This window comes from Chrysemys picta, chromosome 2, assembly GCF_011386835.1.
Source record: "Chrysemys picta bellii isolate R12L10 chromosome 2, ASM1138683v2, whole genome shotgun sequence".
Taxonomy (NCBI): Eukaryota; Metazoa; Chordata; order Testudines; family Emydidae; genus Chrysemys; species Chrysemys picta.
In genome coordinates this window covers 33,893,535-33,917,901 of record NC_088792.1, presented here as the reverse complement: position 1 = coordinate 33,917,901, position 24,367 = coordinate 33,893,535, and the positions used below count along the sequence as shown (strand labels likewise).

At 41.4% G+C, this 24,367-nt stretch overlaps 1 protein-coding gene across 4 annotated transcripts in view; it reads left to right on the top strand.

The window, feature by feature from the left end:
- WAC (WW domain containing adaptor with coiled-coil) overlaps nucleotides 1-22,555 on the top strand; it is a 106,351-nt gene extending 83,796 nt beyond the window's left edge. For 2 of the 4 annotated variants that reach the window (XM_024101010.3, XM_065582913.1), the window contains 6 exons: nucleotides 62-184; nucleotides 1,486-1,634; nucleotides 6,580-6,698; nucleotides 11,423-11,606; nucleotides 13,655-13,782; nucleotides 21,554-22,555. In XM_024101010.3, coding sequence (XP_023956778.2) covers nucleotides 62-184; nucleotides 1,486-1,634; nucleotides 6,580-6,698; nucleotides 11,423-11,606; nucleotides 13,655-13,782; nucleotides 21,554-21,623 — 773 coding nt within the window. In that variant the 3' untranslated portion in view covers nucleotides 21,624-22,555. Of the gene's footprint in view, nucleotides 1-61; nucleotides 185-1,485; nucleotides 1,635-6,579; nucleotides 6,699-11,419; nucleotides 11,607-13,654; nucleotides 13,783-21,553 lie in introns of all 4 variants that reach the window. The other 2 variants (XM_042858247.2, XM_005290938.5) reach the window with 1 other exon arrangement.
- Nucleotides 22,556-24,367: the final 1,812 nt, after the last annotated feature.

Below are 24,367 nucleotides of genomic sequence, written 5' to 3'. Positions count from 1 at the left end.
TTGAACATATTTTATGTTTGAACAGAAACTTAGAAAACACCGCTAAAACTTATTCGTTTAGTTCTTACAGCAGCTGTGACACAAGCCTCTCTGCAGTCTATACTCCATAAGATTCTCACTGCTGGACCATCTGCTTTCAATATTACTTCCCTGATTTCTCAAGCTGCACAACTATCTGCACAAGGTATTTAAAGTCTCACTTTCCCTTATGTAAAATTTTCAGATTACATTATACAAGGGTCAGTATAACTAAAACTCTGTTACTGAATGTCAACACTGGTAATTAAACTTTCATCTGAAGTTGTATGTTACCCTCCCTCTGAGGGTAGGATGTCTGATACACTAGAAGTTGAGGGCTTTTCTAAACGTAAGATGTGACACACAGACTATGCTCAAGGAATAGTTGGCTGATGGACTAGATTAGATGACCTCTTAATATGTCTCTTCTGTCTTAAATTTTCTGATTCTCTAACCTGATAAATAATGTGTGGGTAAATACCAAATTGCTTTTGGGGAACTCAGCTTTCAGGCACTGCACGTTTCTGATAGAAGGTTTAGATTAATCTATTGCACAGAGGAAGAACAGAATATTAAGCATTGGATACCTGAGGCTGGTTACGTAAGAATACCTTTTTCTCATAATACTTCTGTGTTTGTGATCAGTAGAGGCTCTTAACCTGGGGTCCATCAATTTAACCTTGAACCTCATTTTAAGTGAGATTGTGAAACATTATTTTTCTGAGAGGGATCTTTGACTCTGGAATGTACTTCCTTACCCCTACCTCTTTAGTCTGCCAGAGTTCTGATGTTAACCTACCAGGTACAATATAAACTCTGGTTTTGGAGGCATGTTGGGAAGGTGCTAGTTTATTTACAGTAGAGCTGGAGATTGAAAGAAGCATGATAGAAAGAGTCTTGTGGTTTCTATGGTGTGTATGGTGGGATTTTGTTTTTGTTTTTTAGTAACGGTAGAATTGAAAAACCTGTTGGCAGCGTTGGTTTGGGTTGTTTTGTTTTTGTTTTTAAATGAGATGCTGAGACCCTTAGGTAGCCGCTACATACATACTTCATCTAGAAGAATGAAATATCTTGGAAAATTGTTGAATTTAATTGGATTGAGCACTTTACATTACGAATTTTGAACAAAACTCAAATTCCCCTCTCCATATTTAAAAGCAGAGACTTTCAAAAGTGCTTAGCGCCCTGAGTTGAAACCAGATTATCAAGAGCTCTGCTTCTGTGTAGATATCTAAATAAACTGATCATATTTTTCAAAAATCCTCAGCACCCAATAGCTCTTGTTCTCAGGAGTTGAGCGTTTTTGTAACTTCTCTTCTGATCACTAAGTATGATCTGTTTTTTCTTTGCATTTTAAGTGTGTTATTTTATTATGCTTTTTATTTTGAGTTTCCTTTCTCATTAAGCAGCCTTTATGCTTAGGTAGAAAAAAATGCTATAAAATATTGTCATGATTTCTTTTTATAGCTCAGCCATCTAATCAGTCTCCAATGTCTTTAACTTCGGATGCCTCATCACCAAGGTCATATGTTTCTCCAAGAATAAGCACGCCTCAAACCAACACAGTTCCCTTGAAACCTTTGATGAATACGCCCCCTGTATCGTCACAGCCAAAGGTAAGTTGCTTAATGATTTACCTGCAAGTGGTGAACATAGGACTGAATGGTGGTAACCTATAATTTAAAGAAGGGATAAAGAAACCATTTATGAAAGTTTTTTATATTACTGATGCGTAATCATGTATAGAAGTGTAAGCATATCGATATAAGCCACAGAAGTACTTTGTCAGTATAAAATGATGAGCAGGAAGAGCTATTCTTGTTCAGAAAACTTTTCATGGTAGAGCTGCACTTCCGTTAAGAGCCTCTGTGAAACTGACATTATGGAGTTTTCTGTCCTCTGGATGATTTCCCTATGAAATCTGTTATTCTTACATTCTTACAAAAGTAAAGATGTTCTTCAGTGCCGTGGTTTTGAACAGAACAAATATTGGCATTATCCAGGATTTTTCTACTTTCTGCACCTCCCTCTTTTCCTTTTCCAATTTGATTTTTATTTTACTCAGAGCTGTCAAGCTGTCTGGAGTAGCTCATGAGCATGAGTGCCAACTGTTACAAACCAGGACACAAACCCCAAACTGGTTGTGAGTTCTATACTTGGATTTCTCCAGCCAAGTATCAAATGTGAGCTTGTCAAGCACAGTAACAGCCTTCACATGGAATCACAGACAGCCCCCTTGTCTGTCTTGCCACCCAGGCAAGTCTGCCTTTGTGATGGATGATCCCTTTACACCAAAAATTACAGTAATATTCAGGTTACTCCCAGTCCCAAAGGACCAGTCACTTATCCCAGGTCAGTTGCATCCTAGATCTCTCACCAAAGACACAGTTTGTAGCCAGTCCTGTATTTATTAATTAAGAAAAATAAATGTTATTTATAAGGTTAAAGCTGGTAAATATACACGCATAAATGAGTTAATCTTAGGTTCTAAAAGGTAATAGAAATGGCTGCGGTATACAAGCTTTTTATGTTCTCTAAAAGTAACCCAAGCTAAGCAGCTTGGGGATCCCTTGCTTATGCTTAGAAATATTGCCCTCTCCAAGCAGCATAGTGATACAGTTCCTTCTGGTCAGGGATTTTTATTCCCCCAGTGTTTCCCTCTGTCTCCTCTTCATGGATGCATGTGTTGGGGGAGACTCAACAAAGTCTTTTGATGTTTTTATGTCCTTTGATGTTTCACAATGGCTCATTTGGTTTCAGTGGGCCTTCTTGTGTGTAGGACCAGCACTTTATTTTAATTAATGCTTCTTTCCTGTTTGTTGAGTTACACAGTTAGAGGTTTACAGTGCAAACACCCAGTATAACTTTTACACCATGGGATACAGATGTTATAAGTGAGATCAGTACATGCATCATCCTACAAGTATTTCATCAAGTCTAAACACATTCTTATAAACTTAGCATTGTTAAAACAGATGTTGACACACAAGTGAGCGAGACTAGTTTCTTGCTGAGGGTCCTGTGGCACCTTTAAGACTAACAGAAGTATTGGGAGCATAAGCTTTCATGGGTAAGAACCTCACTTCTTCAGACTTGCATCTGAAGAAGTGAGGTTCTTACCCACGAAAGCTTATGCTCCCAATACTTCTGTTAGTCTTAAAGGTGCTACAGGACCCTCTGTTGCTTTTTACAGATTCAGACTAACACGGCTACCCCTCTGATAGTTTCTTGCTATGTGTTTGTCAGTGTTCATTGAGGCCTAAGGGCCCTGGTATGAGCTGCACCTGGTCTGCCAACATCACAAGAGCAATAAGCAGAAAAGTTGCAGCTGTATTTGGCTGGCATTTGTCTCTCAGAAGGCTAAAACAACCCCCCCCCCCCCAAAAAAAAAAAGAGGAATTGGCATTATAGTGAACGAGGCAGTGTCTAAAGTGATTTCTGGAGCTGTGATGGACGGGAGAGAAACTTCCTCATGGGAGCACATTTGCTCCTTGAGCTAGCATCTTGATGGGCTTTCTGGGCTGTGATCAATAAAACAAGCTTGTATGAAGGAGAGAGAAGTTTCCACATGGTGAAAGAGGCTCTTCCTGATGCAGAAGAAAAACCTCAGACTTTGTGAAAAAGATGCTCCCAGACTACCACAAGGTTAGGGATCTCATCACTCCTTTTTTTTTTTCTGGGCTGAGAATTCCTTGAGAGGATCACTGACCAAGAAAACCACACTTTGGATAATCAGCTCCCTCTAGCGGTCAGAGATTGGTCCTTTCGGTCTTTCTCAGAAGCATTTTCCTGAGCCCAAAGTATCAGCGGAGATTCAGCACAGTAGGTTGCAAGTATTGTTTGGTCAGTTCTATAGGACTTTTCCAGAGAAGGCCTCAAGATCAATTGAGGCAAGTCTGTTCTCAGCCCTACTGAATACATAGAGTTTATAGGGGCAGAACTGGACTCCAGGTCAGAAAAGCATACCTTCCTCAAGAAAGATTTTCCATGATGAATCACCTCTTTTCACACCTTTAGTCTTGTCAGAGTGAGACTCTGAGAGTCTGCATCATTATACAGCATCATATGGCAGCTTGTGTGACTCAGTAGCTCCAACCTGGGCATATCATTCTATTATTCCAACCTGATGCATCTATCAGTTAGTCCATCTCTTCTACTTCTGAACCTCCCAGAAATCATTTTACAAAACTAAGGCCAGGTGCTGCACTTGGATCCAGCATCTCTGCATCTAACAGCATGGAGGCCAGGTGGCAAACTTCTATGGATAGAAGTTGTTATGCAGCTGTGCAAGAGGTTTCAATCCAAAGCAGAGTGGCCTCCATTAGAAAGACCTGTCAAGCTAAGAGGAAGCATTTCTCGTTGTGGTCCATTCAGCACTTAGGCTCTTCTATTCTAACTATTTTGGACTACTTGTTGACTTTGAAACACTCAGGACTCTCTTACTACCAGTCATATGGCTGCTATATTAGCGTATCACCCATCTGAGTAATTTGATTTTTTTTTCTCACCCCATGGTATCAAGATTTTGAAAGGGATTGATTCATGATGAACCCTCCCTTAGAGAACCCATATTGTCCTGTTCATTATATTACCTCTATATTAAAACAGCATTTTGGGTAGCCATCATCTTGGTTCACAGGATGAGCAAAATTCAGGCTTTTGCCAAGCCATTAACTGTATGTCATAAAGACGTTTACTCTCAGGCCTCATACAAAATCTTTACCAAAAGGTTTTAGATTTTCACAAAAAAGCAATGTATATATTTTACCAGTATTTTTTCCTAAACATCATAGCTCACTTGCATAAGCTAAATTCCACACACTAGATGTTCTTAGGGGTTTTATCGCCTTAATCTTACCAGAACAAAACCATTTTGTAAATCGTCCAGACTATTGTGGCTTTTGGTGACAAGTCTAAAAGGCAAGCCTTTTCCTCTGACTTTGAGTGGGTTACAGATGGCATTAAGATTTCTTACACATTAAATAAATTACCCCTTCTGTCTCAAGTTAGGACTCACTCTACTAGGGCACAGTGTTATTTCAAGAGCGAGTCCCTATTTCCAAGATTCATAGGGCATCTACTTGGAGTTCAGTTCATATGTTTTACCAATCACTACTACTCCATTGTGGAAGATTCTAGGTCACTAGTCCAGTTTGGCAGGATTGTCCTATAGCCAATATTTAGGTTAGAACTCTTTTATTGTTTATTTCCTTGAGAGATTATTGCTAGTCAGTCACCCACAGTGGGATTCACATGGACAAATGCTTGGAGAGCTTGCTTAGCTTACAGTAACTGGAGTTCAAGATACTGTTTTCCATTTGGATCCCTTGATCCACCTTCCTTGTCCCTTGATACGGAGTCCTCACCTAGATATTTTGTATTAGTGAAGAAACTGCGTGGCTGTTGGGGCTACTTCACCCTCTATATGCTCATTATAGGGGCACGAAGGTAAATAATGGCACATGTGCAACACCAGCAGACGTTGCTGGCTAAAAGATTTCAGGCTTGTGTGACTGGAGTGCTCACATGCCTACTGTGGAATCCGTGCAGACAAAAACATGTTTAAAAAAAACCTCCAGTTACTGTAAAGTAAGTACCCTCTTTCTTCGAGATGAACCTCTGCCTATTCACAATCGCTACCCACTTGTCTCGTCTCATTTCTTTAGTGTCTTTGTTTAGGAATTTCCATGTTGTTGGAAAGAACTGAAAGGAACCCTGTGAAAGGAAGAGAGAGGGAGAGACAAGTGTCTCTAACAGACGCTGATCTCCAGAAGATTCCAGTGGCTTGCAATGAGGCACCTTGATTTCATAAGCTTGATTATTCAGAGGCTCATCTCAAAGAACTCTAGTTACTGGTTTGGGGATGGTCATTAGAACAATTACAATCAGGGGGCCAAACAATCAGGGAGCCAAACTGATGTACATTTTTTTTTATTTTGAAAATGTGAATTTTTCCATTTCTAATAGAGATGTCATACTTGCTGTTGCCTACTTTGTGTAAGAATTCTCAAAAGGCTGTTAAAGGTCCCTTTTGAAAATGTAGAGAAATATGGCATTAGAGGCAAAGGCCTGACATACATTTAAAAAATTGAATCATGGCATTCACAGTGAATAACACCTCTTCAGTGAGAAGTATAGCGTAGTACAACAGAGTTAGTGTTAGAAGCAATGTTGGTGCTTTGGAGGAAATGGATATTTGATATTTGATTGCAACTCTTTTAGTTGTTAAAAATTGGAAGTTTGAGTGATGTCAAATTTATCTAAAGAAATTGGTGCCTGTAGTGGTGGGGTATTGAGGAAAATAGCAGATGGCTTTTATCCAAGTTAAATTTTAAAGAAATGCCTATTGCATGAAATGAAAGTGCTGTAAATGTAGAGTCAGTAAAGAAATGGGATTTATTTGACCTTTCTATGAAACTTAAAGTACTGGAATGACAAGATACCAGGCTAGAGAGATCATTGATCTGATTGTACCTGGTAATTCCCATGTTTCTTTCTTTAGCTCATATGTTTGAGATTTATGATGCAAAGGAAATCTGACCCAAGTTTTGAACATTGCAGGTAACTACTCCAGGTGTAAAGCAAGGACCAGCTTCACAGTCAGCACCTCAGCAGCCGGTAATAGCTGACAAGCAGACAGGCCATGAGCCTGCCTCGCCTCGAAGTCTTCAGCGCTCAAGGCAAGTTGAAATATTTGTTTATGTTGCTTTGTTGCTGTTACTCTGGATAAAACATACATTGTATTCTGTGCAATTAGTGAGCTTGGTTTTTGGTATACTTAAGACCAATGTAAGCATATTAATTAGCTCTGCTGTTGCTGAAAGGACACAGCTACATAACTTGTTTGATTTTTACCCCTTTCTGTTTGGCTCCACAGATTTCCACTTTACGAGTTACGTGCCCTGCCAGGTGAACCACAGAACCATTTACAGCAGCAAAATTGAGGAGTGTACATTAATGATTCTGGTACATCATTCTGGAATTGAGGGTACAAAGGATCCCACCCTCTAAACGTGCTTCATTTCCTCTTCATCTGTCAGTGCAGTTACAGAACCAAATGTTGTTCTCTGCACATGACTGGTTATTAGCTTTAGAAGTTTGTGGTTTCTTGTTTTGGTATTCATTTTTAAGTGAGTTGACAGCTTCTGTTCACTGACTTTGTTGCTTTAATGGTATACATTAAGAGCAAAACAAGCTTCACAAAATGCTCTTCTCTGTCCACAATGTTTTTCACCAACATCCAGACCCTGTCTGACATGTTTGCTTGGTGTGTATATACACATTCAGCCTGTGGTTGTAAGGCATATGGGGTGTTTGCCTCTTGCATCAAGCTTTCCTTTTGGAGGAAGACTTGCAGTCAGAGGATCTATAGGAGAGTTCCATGTAAGGAATTCTCTGCTTTTGAGCATGTCTGATCCAAAGTTTGACTTCTGAAATTAAGAACTTGTCTTAGGAGCCATCTGGAGTGGAGTCAAGGTCTTCAGAGTCTTAAGATCCAATGACTTCAGATCCGTCTCCAGGAAGGAGAGCAGCTGAATTCTTTAAGGCTAGGATCTGCCAGCTTCTGAAAAGCAATGGCACAGGCACTCTAGGTCAACAAAAAACTAGGTTTTTTAGAAGTTAGATTAGGTGTCTGATCTGAAAGTTGATTCTGATTGTATCTTTGTGTAGGTGACATCCTTAAATCCTTGAGATGCTGAATGAGAATAGGGATCTTCTTGGATCTGAAATGGTCAGATCCTTAGTCTGCACTGGTGGGAGCTTTGGGACTGCTTTCTCACCAAAGGCCCTCTTTGAAGTCTTTGTGTTATTAATGGACTTGGATTCTTCCTCTGTTCCACTCTTATCACTTTTAGATCTCAGACTTCTTTATTTCTCAGAGCTGTTGCCAGAGATAAACTTCTCTGGAAACTAAATCCATCAAGGTCAATTTTGTGAGGAAAGAGAAGTGAGTCAGGAGCTCCTGGTCCTTCAGCACCAGCTGATTTACTGAAGCTTTTCAGTCTGTTCCTTTTGCTGGTTACTGGCTTTCAGCGCCACTTAGGATGTCTCTTTTGTTTCAAAACAATAGAAGCATATCTTATGGGTAATGTACATATTCGGGCAGCGGTTCCCAATTTATTTACAGGTATGAGCTCACTTTAATGTAGTATTTCCTCCTCCGACAACATGGAGGACACCATTTTGAAGAGCAAAATGATGTCCTCCATTCATCATGAACTGGCATGCACTGTACATGTGAGGTCATGTTGTGTGGTGCAAAATGGCATCCTCCACACACTACGCATCTCTGACCCCATCTGCTGATTGTGTGACCCCACTTGGGGTCACAACCTGACGTTTGGGAACAGCTGCCCTAGAGGTTGTCTCTGTGGATTCCAGCTCTTTTTCAGCTTCTAGTTTTCTTGGAAGCACTTCAGCTAAAAATATAGGAGTGCAAGTAGTCCTGTGGTCAGGAGAAGTCTCTGTAATGAAATGCATTTTATTCCACCCAGTGGAGGATTCAGAGTAACTGGACTAATTTGTAAGTATCTTTACCCAGCACTATTGTCAGATGACTTCTCATGGCTGTGCAGTGCTTCAGTGTGGCAACGTATTTGAACAGATATGAGGATTTGTCATTCCCTCATACAAGAAAAGTCTGTGGAAATGGTGCTTTCAGAACTGGGACTCTTATGGTTTACATCATCCAGTGGTGAAGACAACAACCTGAATTTCAAGGAGGTCAGGCCAACAAGAGCGGTCCCTTAAATTCAGTGACCTAAGTTGATTCTTGCCAGATGGGGGTCATCTAGACATGGAATTGTTTATCACAAGTCTGTATCAAAGGCTTCTCTCTAGAGCAGACAGGGTCCTGAACTGTGCAACATTTCTTTTACACTGTAGAGGAAAGGACTCTTGTATGCCTTTCGCCATCACTTCCTCTGTTACCAAAGGTTCTGCTGCAGGTCAGAGCTCAAGTGATTTTGATCTTTGCCCTGGGCTTTGGCTTGTCTTTGGAATTTACTGTCAGAGAGAGAGAGAGGAACTGACGGATGGCTGTGGGTGTATAGACTGTCCCAGAGTGCAGCATCCAATAGTGTGTACACTCCTGAATAGATTTACTACTTTGAATGGTTCTGTGGCTCATGTTCAAGGGCACATGACTCCAAAGTGTGGATCTGCATAGGCAGTATATTCTGGAAACTGTAGTAACTGGGAACTTTTCTTTCTTTCTTTCCCCACTGAATTTCTAATGGAACTTGCATACAATATAGTTATGTTAAATTTCATGTATGTTTGCTCAGTTTATATTTCTTATGCCGAAAATACTTTTTTTTTTTTTTGTATTTTCAGTTATGCAAATACTGCTGTGAATATTAATGAATTGCTGTCTACCCTTGCAAAACAATGAGTTAACTACCACTGTTGCCAATAAATTAAAACACCCCTCCCCACCCGCACAAAAAAGGCAAAACTGTCTCAGATTTTAAAATCTTAATTTTAAATGAAGCTTCTTAAACATTTTAAAAACCTTATTTACTTTACATACAACAATAGTTTAGTTATATATTATAGACTTATAGAAAGAGACCTTCTAAAAATATCAAAATGTATTACGGGCACGCGAAACCTTACATTAGAGTGAATAAATGACTCGGCACACCACTTCTGAAAGGTTGCCGACCCTGCTCTAACCACTTGTGATCAGTAAGTCCTATGGCACTTTTCAGAAGAGTATGGTCTTTGTGTCCTTGTTATGTTCTGATAATTACGTTTTTCTTACTTTTTTACTGGCACATTATTCTTTTCTTCTTGTCCTAAACTATTTCACTGTTAGTTGTTTTAGACATCCGTGTGCCACCGTATATGTGGCTGCATTTCAGGGGTGAATGGAGTGTGTATATGCACACTTTTTACCTATATAGAAGTTAGAGCTTCAAAACAATCCAAGATGTAATGTAAGACGTCATGATCATTCAACAAAAAGTGGGAGTCCTGATGAATATGGTCACCATTGAGTACTCAGTCACCTTTGTTTATTGCTCTGAGACCAAGACTCAACACGTGGCTGCCCAGTGAGCTATCAAGACACACCCTGAGCAAAGCTAAATCACTCCTTGAGGCCAGAAACTTCAACATAAGGACACTGGGGGTGAATACCATGATCCACAAACCATAGAACCCAGTTAAGCACTTCTGGACAAGAAATTCTCTTCTTTTTTGTAGGACACCATGAATACTTATGGTAATTTAGAAAAGAGGCTGTATCTATTCTCTTGGAAGGACTGTGATATTAGCTTTCAGTGTCATAGTATAGCTGACACTCCTCTGTTCCTTTTAGTAGGGGAAAAATTAGCATAGGTAAATAGTTTTTACTTTGTGTAATGACCGATCCACTCCCAGTCTTTATTCAAGCCTAATTTAATGGTGTCCAGTTTGCAAATTACACCTCTAGCCCAATATAACACGAATTCTGATATAACGCGGTAAAGCAGTGCTCCGGGGGGGTGGGGCTGTGCACTCCGGCAGATCAAAGCAAGTTCGATATAATGTGGTTTCACCTATAACGCGGTAAGATTTTTTGGCTCCCGAGGACAGCGTTATATCGAGGTAGAGGTGTAATTCCAGTTCTGCAGTTTCTTGTTGGAGTCTGGTTTTGAAGTTTTTTTGTTGTAAAATTGCAACTTTTACGTCTGTAATTGAGTGACTAGGGAGGCTGAAGTGTTTTCCGACTGGTTTTTGAATGTTATAATTCTTGACGTCTGATTTGGGTCAATTTATTCTTTTGTGCATAATCAGTCGGAGAACACTTCAGTCTCCCTGGTCACTCAATTACAGACATTTCCCCATGCAAATTTTTCCCCTACTGTTACTCACACCTTCTTGTCAACTGTTTGTTTGAAATGGGCCATCCTGATTATCACTACAAACTTTTTTTTCTCCTGCTGATAATAGCCCAACTTAATTGATTAGTCTCATTAGAGTTGGTATGGCAACACCCATTTTTTTTATGTTCTCTGTGTATATACATCTTCCTACTGTATTTTCCACTGCATGAAAGTTTATGCCAAAATAAATGTGTTAGTCTCTAAGGTGCCACAAGTATTCCTTGTTCTTTTTGCTGATGCAGACTAACACAGCTACCATTCTATAGCAGGGGTCGGCAACTTTTCAGAAGTGGTGTGCCGAGTCTTCATTTATTCACTCTAATTTAAGGTTTTGCGTGCCAGTAATACATTTTAGCCTTTTTAGAAGGTCTCTTTCTATAAGTCTATAATATATAACTAAACTATTGTTGTATATAAAGTAAATAAGGTGGACAAAACTTTGTAAAGTTTGTAGAGGTTTAACTCATTCGCTACAGATTTATAAACATTTTGAAAGCTTGTGCTTTTTAATCTTTGTTTCCTTCTTCCAGTAGTCAGAGAAGTCCATCACCAGCTCCAAATCATACCTCCAGCACTAGTGCATCAAATTCAGCAACTACACCACAGAATGCATCTGTTCGGCCTACATGTTCATTAACACCTACACTAGCAGCACACTTCAATGAAAATCTTATAAAACATGTTCAAGGATGGCCTGCAGATCATGCAGAAAAGCAGGTGGGTACACATTCAGATTATATTTAAAATGTAGACTTTCCTGTGAATGTACTAAGAAGTCTGTCTTAACACCATAGCATTTTATTACTTTGAATGTGTCTGTTAGCAAAATTACTATCATGCAGTGATTTAGCTGTTCAAATAAAAACATCCTATGGAACAGGTGCAGTTGTAGTTGTTATGAAAGCTAGTGACTTTTCAAGCCCTGGGTAACATCAAAATTCATATTTATTTGGTAGGACTATTAAGTTTGTATTTGAGCTTTGAAAATGTTTCAGAACTGTTTCTGCACATGGCTGCATTGATAATGCAGTTGTAATAGGGCAAAACCAGGCTATAAGAGAAACCTTGATAAACTTGCACATTTAGACGCCATATGTGGATTTCAACTTTCAGACATAAAAATTTACATCTGAATTTCTGTTATCCTCAAGTTTTTCCCTTTCTACCACGTTTGTGCTCTTATAACAGTTCAGGTATAGCTGTGAGACAATAGAGTCCTTGTGCTGTTTCAGACTACTATCAATCTATTTATTTGCATTACTTATATATATATATATATATATATATATATATATAATTTGCATTACGTCTATATCTATCTATATAAATATAAAAAAAATATGCCTATCCACGTTGTTAAATTGGAGTTATGGTTGGGTGTATCAGTATGTTAAGGTTGAAAAAAAAATTATCCCAAAACTAAGCATTGTGAATCCAGCAAAAAAAATCTGAATTAGTTACCCTTAAAAGACATCAAACATACTAAGAAATGGAAATACACAGTTAGGATTAAGGTTATTCGGGTGTCCTGCCCTGTAGTTACACCATGAGAAGAAGATACGGGGGTACGGTGGGGGGGAGTTTAAAAATCAGTTTAATCTAATCTGGGGCTACAAACACTAATATGTCTTAATCCTAAATTTTTTTATGGTGTCACTACAGGACAGAGTTATAGCTGTTAAGTTGCTTCAAGCTGTATGCATTTCTATACCATTTAAAAAACAAACAAACAGACCTTTCCTTTCCTGATGTTTATGTCCTTGTAATGTTTACCCGGCATTGTCTCCATTCTTGTTTGACCAGCTGATACATACTTTGTTATTTTAACCTTCCACAGCTGATGTTCCTTCCAACTCCCTTTTCTTTTATATAAGTCCTTCAGTTAGTTCACATTTTTCTGGTATCAAGGTATCAAACTATAATAGTGTATCTCCAATTTGAAAAGTTCTTGTCTCCTTCATCTGTGATACGACCGACCTCTGATGTGTTGTCTACGATTGTACTTTTTCTGTCTCACTATAATGCATATGCAAATTCATATATACACTTGTCGTCCTGTTTCACCCAACAGCTCATTCAGTGCTGCTACTTTTAAAATAACTTTCTGCTATCACATCTTTGTTTCAGATAATTTTTTCAGTTTGGACATTCCTTTTTTCTGCCCATATTTCTAGTGTATCTAGAGCCATTTCTACTTCACTGATGTTCATAAAACCTCCCAGTGTAATACTGTCTAAGCGTAAATGAAGTGCTGTTTATCTCTCCAGTATTAGTAATAAAGAAATTGAAATTAAACAGATCGAACTCTAAGCGATAAGGTATTCCACTTGTCCCTATTTTGTCATTACCATTTCAGCTGACTTTTGTTTCATGTGACAGTGTCATTTCCAGGCTGGTTTAAAACTTATTTAGAAAGAAAAGCTATTCAAAGACAATCTAGGATGCTATGTCAAATTAGATACGTTGCATCCTTTACATTCCCTTTGTCCATTACATTTATAATTTAATTCAACAGTGATCAAGTTTGTCTGGCACAAAAATGATCCATATTAGGTTTTTATATTAAGATTGCAGACTAGAATTTAACATTTTCTTATGATTTAGCTTTCATGTTTAAATTTGAATGTGGCTTGCTGTTTCAAAGCCCTATAATTCCTTTTTAATCAAGAGTCCAATTTCCTTGGATTATGTCCATTTGCTTCTAGTGAGTGATCCAAAATCGAGGAGCTAACTTTGAATTTATTTTTTTTATTTTACTCCTGCAGGCATCAAGATTACGTGAGGAAGCCCATAATATGGGAAGTGTTCATATGTCAGAAATTTGTACTGAATTAAAAAATTTAAGATCTTTAGTTCGAGTATGTGAAATTCAAGCAACATTGCGTGAGCAAAGGTAAGAATTTGTTTGGGCATTTATCTTCAAATTATTTCTGAATTGCTCATTCTGGTGTCCTATTTTGGATGAGATTGATTTACTGACAACTTAAGTTTTAGCATATTTCTCTTTTTCAAGTATAAAAGCTACCTTCTTCGAGTGCTTGCTCATGTTGGTTCCGGTCTAGGTGTGCGCACACCCACAGGCATGGTCATTGGAGATTTTTGCCTTAGTGGTATCCATAGGACCGGCTATGGTGCCCCTTTGAGTGCCACGCTCGTGCGTCTGTATATGAGACTCTGTCGGTCCTTTGCCCACTCAGTTACTTCTTACCGCCCATGTTGGTTAGTCGGAGTACCTTTCCTTTCATAGCAAGGGTTAGTGGTTTCGTCTCTTCCGACTTCAAGCCTTAGGGCCTTGTAGGTAGATAGTTTTTTATAGTAGTTAGTGTTAAGTAGTTGTTAAGAGTAGTTAGAGTCCCAGCAGGGCCGCCTCAGGTGGGGCATGCCCCGGTCTCCAGGGTTTAAGCCCTGCGCAGACTATAACAGGTCTATGCCTGTAAGTGAACCCCAGAGCAGCTGCTTCGAGTGCTTGGGGGAATCGCATGCGAAGGACAAGTATCATATTTATAAAAATTTTGACCCAGGTCTCAGAAAGAGGAGGATATTCATTTGAGGGCTCTCCTCCTGGAGGCTGCCCTTCGTCCAACTTGCGAGCCAAGATTCACCTAGTACCTTGGCCTTGCATCCCCGACATCGGTGCCCAGAAAGAAAACAGCTCTCTGGCATTGGGCAAGAAAGACCACAGGGCATCGGGCAAAGGACAGAGTTCAGGCCATCCTGCCACTCTGGAGCCAGGTGAATGTGCCTTCCCAGTCGGGGCCTTAGCCCCTTAAAGGATCCACCACCGACTCCCAGGAACGTTAGGAGACCTAAACTTCTGGTGGTATTGACTCCTTCCCAAGGTCTCCTGGCACTGAGGGAGCAGAGGCTGCCGCCAGCACCAAGCATGCCGCAGGAAGCGGCAAAGGCTTCCTCTGAGGACAAGCCAGCTGCTAAGACCCTTTGGGCAGCAGAGTACTGCCGATCTCCTGAGATAAGGCAGCACTCTCCATCTCTGTGCTGCAGATCTCTGGCATTGCAGCCCAGATCCTCTGTGGCTCATCCTTGGTTACCAGCATCACGTTTGCGGTCTCCATCATCTCAACATGGATTGCCTTGGGGAAGGTGCCGATCTCCTTAGTACCAGTACCATTTGCCCTCCCGCCAGTTGTCCTCTCAGTGCAGATCTTGGTTGCTTGCCCTGTAGAAGCACTCCTCGTCACAATTCCGGTCCCCCTAGCCCCAGCACCGATCCTCCCACTCCAAACACTGGTCTCCGGCGGCGATGGCTTCACCATGGTCACTGGAAGGGGATTCCTTTGGCATGGAAGGGAAGGTCAACCCCTCGCCAAGACCCCACCGGCGCAATTGGGCACCTGAGGCCGCGTCGACTTATACACGCCGCCATTGGCCAGCACAGTGGCTTTATTGGAGTGTGTGGGTCATGTCGGTGATGACAATGCCCCCTTCGCACCACTCATCTGCTGCCACCCCGGAGCAACAGCTGGCGGCACTGGGCTCGGTGCATGAGAGCCGCTCGGAGGTTGGGGTAGAGGAGACAGCGCCCACCTCCAAAAAACCCCTCCCCCACAGGGGATGATGCCCCAGAGCCTCCCCCAGCAGTACAGTCGTTGTCCTCATTCCTGGACGAGGCAGTCATGGGACCCTCGAGGGCCAGCCCACCGGACGATTTTAAAGAACGCCATCACCTCTAGGCCCTGCTTTGACGGGTGGCCAAGAAGTTGGGCATGGAGGTGGAGGAGATGGCTGAGCAGGTGGACACCTTGTTCAGTGTCCTCTTAGCCTATACCCCGGCACATGTTGCATTACCCGTGCATGATGGAGTCCTGAAAATTGCCAAGGCCCTCTGGCAAACCCCATTGTCAATCCCTCCTACCTCCAAAAGGGCTGAAAAGAAGTACTTCATCCCAGCCAAAGGCTACAAGTACCTTTTATATCAACCCATCTCCAGGCTCACTGGTTGCCAACAAAAAGGATAAGCAGAGGCACACCTGTTCAACTCCCAAAAATAGAGGCCAAAAGACTAGACCTTTTTGGGAGAAAAATTTATTCAACAGCAAGCCTGCAATTCCAGGTAGTGAACAATCAGGCCCTCTTGGGCAGGTACAATTTTAACTTCCAAATTTAACAATGGGACTTCCTCCGTAACTTCAAGCAGTCCGTTCCTTGGGATTTGGTCCAGGAATTTGGCACCCTGGTAGAGAAGAGCACTGCAGTGACTAGGTGCTTTCTCCAGATGGCGTGGGGGATGACAGACTCGGCAGCTAGGGTGGTCGCGTTGGGGGTGGTCATGAGGTGCAGCTCCTGGCTTCAGACTTCCGGCCTGTCTCTAGTGATGCAGACCTCTGTCCGGGACCTCCCATTCGATGGGAATGGTCTCTTTTTGGAGCAGACTGATGAAAGGCTGAATGGGTTAAAGGACACTCCAGGCCACACTTCGCTCGCTGGGCATGCATACACAGCAGTCTGCACGGAAGCAGTTCCAGCCACCTCCTCCGCCAAAGCCTTGGCAGCCTTAGCAGGGGTCTGCAAGGAGAAGGGATAGAGACACAAGCTTTAGTCGTTGCTGCCCTTCCTCCTCCCACTGACCCATGCAGCCCAGCCCAGCAAAGCATCCCGGGGGCCAGAAGCGCTCCTTTTGAAGGTGTGCTCAAGAGCGACACCCCAGTCAATTCCAGGGAATTCCGAGCGGGTCCCATGCACTGAGCCCGGCGCTATCAGCTGGTGCTCTGAGATGGCAGAAGATGAGTGGTGTGAAGGGAGCATTGTTATATCACTGGCATGACCCACACACTCCAATAAGGCCACTGCATTGGCCACTGGATCCCCGGATCCACCTTGTTCTTTCCTCAACCATCTTTGTCCCTGCAGTTTGGCCTGGTCGTGGGTCACCTTGGACCACAGGGTGCTGTACATACTACCTTGGGGCTGTATCCTGGAATTATTGGCCACCCCTTCCTCTCACCTTCCTGTCTTCTCTTCCCCGTCCCTCTTCAGGGACCCTTCTGACGAGCAACTCCTCCTCCAAGAGGTGGAGGAGGTCCCTTGGGACATGAAGGGAAAAGGGTTTTATTCCTGCTACTTTCGAATCCAGAAAGCAAAAAGGGGACCCATTCTGGACCTGCATCATCTCAACAAGTCTCTCAGAAAGTCGAAGTTTTGCATGGTCTCCCTGCCTACATCATCCCCTCCCTGGATCCGTGAGATTGGTACACCACCCTCGACTTGGATGCTTATTTTCATATTCCAAGGTCACAGTTGTTTTCTCTGTTTCATAGTGGGCAGATGCCATTTTCAATTCACTGTGCTGAGGGTGTTCACAAAATGTATTGCTGCAGTGGTTACTTACCTGAGACATTGAGGGGTCCAGAACTTCCATATCTTGACGACTGGCTCATGAAGGGCAGGTCTCGAGAGCAAGTGCAAAGGAGCCTCAGTCTGGTGCGTTCCACCTGCTGCAACCTGGGTCTGTTAATAAATGAGAAAAATCTACCTTAACGCCGGTCTAGCCAATAGAGTTCAATGGTGTGGTTGTCGACTTCATGTGAGCCAGAGCCTTCCTTCTGGAAGCACGTTTTTAGGCCATGTCAGACCTGATCTCCCATGAAAAGAGTCACCTGCTCACCATGACTCACACGTGCCTGTGGTTGTTGGGCCCCATGGCTGCGTGTATATATGTGGTCAGCCACCCTCAGCTCCATCTCCAGCCTCTGCAAGCGTGGCTGGCGTTGGTCTACATCCCCAATGGGCACGATCTGGACCAAGTGGTCAGGGTGCTTGCTCACATCAGGTTGGCCCTGAATTGGTGGTTGGACCCCGGGTCAGTGTTGGAGGGAGTTCCCTCCATGGTCTCCGATGATTTGGACCTGGGCTGCGGAGCCAACTTGGGTGAGCTGAGCAACCAGGGTCACTGATTGTGGGACAGTCGGGCCCTTCACATCAATGTCAGGGAGCTCAGTGATTTGCCTGGCCTGCGGCCTTTCTTGCCCCACTGAAGGGCAAGGTGGTATGGATCCTGACGGACAATACAGCTGCGATGTATTACATCAACAGGCAGGGCGGTGCCAGGTCTTTGTCAAGAAGCTCTCCGCCTTCGGGGGTTTTGTGTGCGACGTGCCATTCATCTGAGAGCTGCGCACCTGCCCGAAACTGGGAGCATCCTGGCGGCTTTCTCATCTAGCCACGAGTTGTCACTCCATCTGGAGGCAGTCAGCATAATCTTCCAGAGGTGGGGGACTCCCCATGTGGACCTGTTCGCATCCAGGCAGAGCTGAAAATGCCACGTGTTCCGTTTGATCCAGGGGATGGACAGTGGCTCCCTGTCAGATGCCTTTCTCATTCCGTGGTTGGGGGCACTGATGTATGCCTTCCCACCAGTGCTGTTGATTCACAGGGTCTTTGTGAAGATCAAGCAAGACAGGGCAAGAATTATCCTAATAACCGCTACATGGCCTCGCCAGCACTAGTTCGGCACGTTGCTGAGCCTTTCAGTAGCCAACCTGCTGCAACTGCCCCTCTGACCAGATCTGCTCTCCCAGAACCACGGCAGCCTTTTGCACCTGAACCTGGTAGTGTAGCACTTGACGGCTTGGCTACTGTATGGCTAAGCATGGATGAATATGCATGCTGAGCCCATGTTCAGCAGGTCTTGCTGAGTAGCAGGAAATTCCATTCCATTACCCGCCCTTCTGCCCCTCTGTTGGAGTTGTTGGCAAGAAGGAACTGAGAGGGCATACAGCTGGTGCCACCTGATATACCGACACATGAGTGCAGCACTCTAGGGGGTCCCACAGCCGGCCCTACAGATACTGCTAAGGCAAAAATCTCCAACCGCGGATGTGGGCGCGTGTACACCTAGAATGGAATGGACATGAACAGCACATCTCGAACAACGTTTACGAAAAGGTAGGTAACCGGTTTCTCCCTTATATACATTTTACATATTTCCCACACAGATGCCTCTTGACAATCTCCAGTGACTAGATCAGCTATGCAATGTCTATACTTCTTTTTATCCATGGATAGAAAAGAGATTGTGTTCCACATGCATTAGCATGCTAGGTAAATCTGATCCGCTTACACAAATTTAGATGCTTCTACTAAAATATCTAGTTATGCATATATCACATCTGTAAATTTGGTACAGTTTATATAGTTCTACTTGATATGATTTGTACGCTTGAAGTATTTATTAGGTCTTGAGGCACAGCAAGTTGAGCTGCTCTTGTTTGATCTCATAAGCTAGGTAAAGTTGGTTCTTGTCAATATTTAGATGAGACTTCCGAGAAGACTTCAAGATTCTTCAGTAAATACTGGTGATTTAGTGTGTGACATTCTCACCTTTTGAGTAATTACTGGCTGATTGCCCTTGCATAGTGCTGAGGACACTGAGCTATTAAAAATACTATCAGGACAAGATACAAAACTGAGGTCAATATTAGACCAGATGACACTTTTTATGATCAAGGATGTTAGTCCTGGTTTTCTGTTTAACTTCCATTTTAATTCTGATTACTAAAATTCTCCCTGCAGTTTCACTTGGATATATTGTTTTTCATTTCCTCTCCTAAACAGCTGTAGTGATGCTGTGCATTTGTTAAACAGCTGCTGTGCTCTACATCAGAAATGGCTGCATTTCAGTGGTGCATGAAGTGATACCTGTGTACAGAATAGGTAGTTTGTAAAATACTTTAAGATTTTCATGATGGACAGTTTTTTCTAAATTATTTTGCATTTGATTTTAATTTAACTGGAGTAACTTCTTTAAATTTTCTTATTGTAAATGATTGTTTGGACAAACAATTTGGCTTCTCGTGGATGAAATAAAGCCTACAGGGATAATTTCTAGCCCATCTCTGGAGGGGCGTTTAACCCCTTCATAAGGTAACAGTAAGAAGATTTAAAGAAATTACTCTAGTTAAATGAAAATCAAATGCAAAATTTAGAATAAACCGTGGACACTTTAGAATTCAGTGTACATCTATAGCTGTAAGTGCCACCTTGCTGTATTTACATTACATGTTCCTAGGGAACTTTACCCTTTTTTTTTTTTTTTTTTAAATATATGCCAGCTTGCCTTTACTGTCATCACAAAGGAATGGAAGAGATGGCACAGATGGCAAGTCCAGCAAAGGAAGCTTTGTGGAAGTCTGGGATCTTTCAAACTGATATATCTAATGTATATGCATTCCACAATTTCTGGGTATTTGGAGCTTTAGCCTCAAATACCGAAGAAAAACAAAATATGTAAATTACTGGTTTTGAAGTACAGATTTGTTTTTCATCACTAGGCAGAACAAGAGTTTCTCTCAAGTATGTCTTTTGGAGCTTCAGGACACCTTTCTATTTTGGAAGTGTGTGAAGTGGTATGCTGTTAGCCAAAAACATTTCACAAGCACGTCCATTATGTTTTAAACTGCATCTCTGGTTATTTTTTACCTGCATTATAAGATATTAAGGTTCAAAGGGCAATTGTCTTAATTGCCCTTATCAGATAAATTTCAAAAAACGGTTTACCAAAATTCTGCTGAAATAGCATACTTTCTCAGTATCTGTTAAAAGGACTGCTGATTATGGAATATTAATGTATAACAAGATTTCATGATGATCTTCGTACTTACATAATTCATTCAGTCCCGTTGCACTTCAGCACCAAGTTACACAATATGCATTAGTTCTGAAAAAGCAGTGTCTAAACCAAAGGTTCATGTAACTTGAGTTACTATTTATGTAAGTTCAGTAGAGGAAAATGCAGTTCTATAATGGGGATGCCAACAAAATTGTTAGCCCTAAAAATTAAACTGTCATGAGAGCTTTCTTGTATTGGTGCCCGTAAGGATTCCATTGTTTTAAACTGGTATTTTGTCAGACAGTAGAACACAAAATACCTTTTAAAAATTTTCTGCTCTACCATGCCATGACTCTAAGAAAGTGTATAAGTTTAGAATTGCTAGAATAGGTTGCATGATACATGAAGCCATAAATATACTAGAAAATTAAACAAAATACACTTGGCCAGATTATGTCTGGCTATTAAGTGAGTAGCTCCTCCACTCTCCCAGCTTGTGGGTGAAGAGTAGGGTAGGAAGAGTCTGGCCAGTGCTTTTGGCAGTACTCTGTCCGAGAGAGGGCATGTTTAGATGGGTGTGTTGCCAGGCCCCTCCGCCAGTGCATTGGCAGTGGGGCTGCCTGAGAGGGAGGTATCTGGATATGCCTTATTAAAGGGCGTAGTAAAATTGTAGCCCAGCACCCAGGATAGTATTCTGCCATATACAGGCATAATGCCTTTCTCTGTAGCATTCAAGTACTGAATGTTGTCTTCCCTTGTGTTCCCTTGGACCTTAATTTAACTTGCATATATTAAGGTTAAGTGTCAAGGTATGTTAATTGTATTTAGATCCAGTAATTTTATCCTTTTATTAAAAAACAAAAATTTAATCTAAATGCTTGAGATTTATGCAGTTACATTCTGTGGTAGCCATACTTTACCAAGGAGGATCTATCAGTCTAGCAGAGTTAAAGTAATGTGAAATGAACATCCAGTTTGACTAAGGTGCCATTTAGGCATGGTTTTAACTGAAATGTTTGTGACTTATATTGAATATGAATATTAGTCTAAGAATATAATGAAAGTTCATATACTAATCTGACTCTATTTTGTCTTGCAGGATACTATTTTTGAGGCAACAAATTAAAGAACTTGAAAAGCTAAAGAATCAGAATTCCTTCATGGTGTGAAAAGTTGTGAATAATTGCACATAGTTTTGAGTACAGGAACTGTAAAACTGGTTGCCCAGTCTTAACATTTTTGAGCTGCATTTGAGTAGACTTTGGACCATTGAGCTGGGCAAAAGAGATGACAAGGGGAAGGGGACAGGAGGGAGTCAATTCAAGGGGAAAGATACAAGGATGATTTGTAAAACCCTTGAAATGTAGATTTCTTGTAGATGTATTCTTCACGTTGTAAATATGTTTTGTAGAGTGAAGCCATGGGAAGCCATGTGTATCAGAGCTTAGACATCCAAAACTAATCAATGCTGAGGTGGCTAAATACCTAGCCTTTTACATGTAAACCTGTCTGCAAAATTAGCTTTCTTTTTTAGTTAATTTATCATTCAGAAATCTTGCATTTCTTAAAATTTAATGCGAGCGCCAGGCGATCTGTATGTAAGGCTGCAACAATTTGGAACAGTTTGGGTAATGTACAAAATATCATGAAACAACTGTTTCCACACTTGCACCGAATCAAGAGCAGTGCTTCTCCATTTCTGTTTTACAGAGAAACATTTTTCATTTTCTGTGTTCCATTTCCCCCGAAATCCTAAATCTGATTTATCAGTTTTTTAATGCTTCTAATTTTCTCCTTTCTTAAGGCACTGTTGCTATGGCACTTTTTCTATAATCTTTTCATTCCTGTGTACAGTAGCTTAAAATTGCAGTGATTGAGCATAACCCACTGTTTGTATAAATTATTGAAACGTATTTCCATTTGCACCCTGTAAGAATGGTCTTATAGTACTGCTGGGCATGTGTGTTGAAAGTACATTACTTGCTCAAATATAAGGAAATAGCCCAATGAACATGTTAACATGGTTGTGGGAGGGGAAAGAGGAAAAAGCTAGTCAGATGTGAATTGTATCTGTTGTAATAAACATGTTAAAACAATGAAACACTGGTTTTCATTTCCTTTGGTCAGCGCATATTAGAATTTGGTCTATTTGGGGATTCTTTATCAGAACTATTCTTGTTGAACATTTTTGTACTTAATTGAAATAATTTCTCAAGGGAGGTTTTGTTTAAAAATTGTAAACAATAAATTGTGTATAAAATAATTAAATATAAAATTCAACAAGGATGATTAAGACACCTCCCCAACAGCTGTCATATGTTAACTCCTGGTTTACCTGTCTTGCTATTATGACATTTCATTTCGAAGAATGTTTGTGTTGTAGCTAACTGTTCAAGTCTGGTGCTGACTGCTGTTCTTAGCCATCACAAAACGCTGAACTTGTGTAATTGGAGCAACCCACTGTTTGAAAATGGTGGAAAAGCTCAGCTTTGTATATTGTTTCCTAAAGTATATTAAAAATAAAAAAAAAGAAACTATTGCTACTATAAAATAAATTTGGCTTTTTCTTTGCAAAAATCTTCTAAAGTCATGACTTGGTGCTACTGTGATGCTGCCAGAAATGTGTAAATCTCAAAAGTTTGCGTATTAGTAAAAAAAAATCATTTGAAGACACTAGAAGTAGACTAAAGTCCTCTTCTTAAAATACTAATGCTGTTGACACACCTTCAGATATATTCAAAACTGCCAGCACCCAAAGGTTATTTTCTGCAGAATCATGTCTTTAGGTACCGAAGAGAGGCTAAATTCTTTGTATAGCCTGTTACATATTACAAGCGGTCTCAAAAAGCCATTTTTTTAACCAGTGTAAATTTTAAGTCCCACTGGCAGTGCTCTCAGAAATCAAAATTACTGTAACAGTCCAAAACAAAATAAGAATACAAAGACTGCAAAGTAGTTCTTATACTTGGTTTGGACTTGAAGTTGCTTTTTGTGGTTCTATCTCTTCAGAATTTATAACACGTTAAAAGTTAGCATCAGGAATATTTAATGAAATTTTATTTGTGAAAGTGATACTGAATGCAGTCCAGACCGGTGCCTAAAATATGTACATTTTCCTTCACAGCTGGACCTGAGGACGTTGCTGACAGAAATCTCTGATCAAGAGTACATGGGTGCACGCACAGCCTGACATTGAGCACCCACACTATTTGAAGAACAAATATGGGCAGGGGCAGACCCACCACCACTCCAGTTCCTTCTCAACTGCCTGTGGCTTGAGATGGCACATCCTGCCCTCTTTTTCTTTGCCCACTTTGAGCCTTCTTGTTCAAGTGCTTGAATGTATCTATTCCAATGTAGATGTGTGTGCGCCCCCAGCACAGTCGCCAGAAAATTTTTGCTCACTGGTATCCGTTGGGGTGGCTCAGGTGCCATCTGGTGCCACACGCTCATAGCTGCGATATAAAGGGTCCAGTCGATCCTGCGCCCCCCTCAGTTCCTTCATACTATCCATGATGGTCACTGGAATTGCTCTCTTTACTTTGGCGAGCTTCCTTAGTGGTCTTTGTTTTTCATCATAGTTGTATATAGTTAGTGTTTGTAAATAGTTTTTAGCCTTAGTTAGAATAGTTGGTTTTCTCTGTTAGCGGTGTTTAGTCTGTTCCCAGTGCTGAGATGTGCCTCAGTCTCCTTGCTTCAAGCCCTGTGCCTCCTCCAACAAGGCTTTGCTTCTGAGAGACCCATACTCTAGTTGCCTAAAGTGCTTGGGTGAGGCTCACGTTGGGGATTGCGGTCAGATCTGCTGTGAATTTAAACCATGTACGAAGGAAGATGAGGCCAAGTTAAAGTTTGTACTAATGGAGGCAGCGCTGAGACCTTCTGTCGAGCTGGTTGGCCTCAGCACCAAGCACCT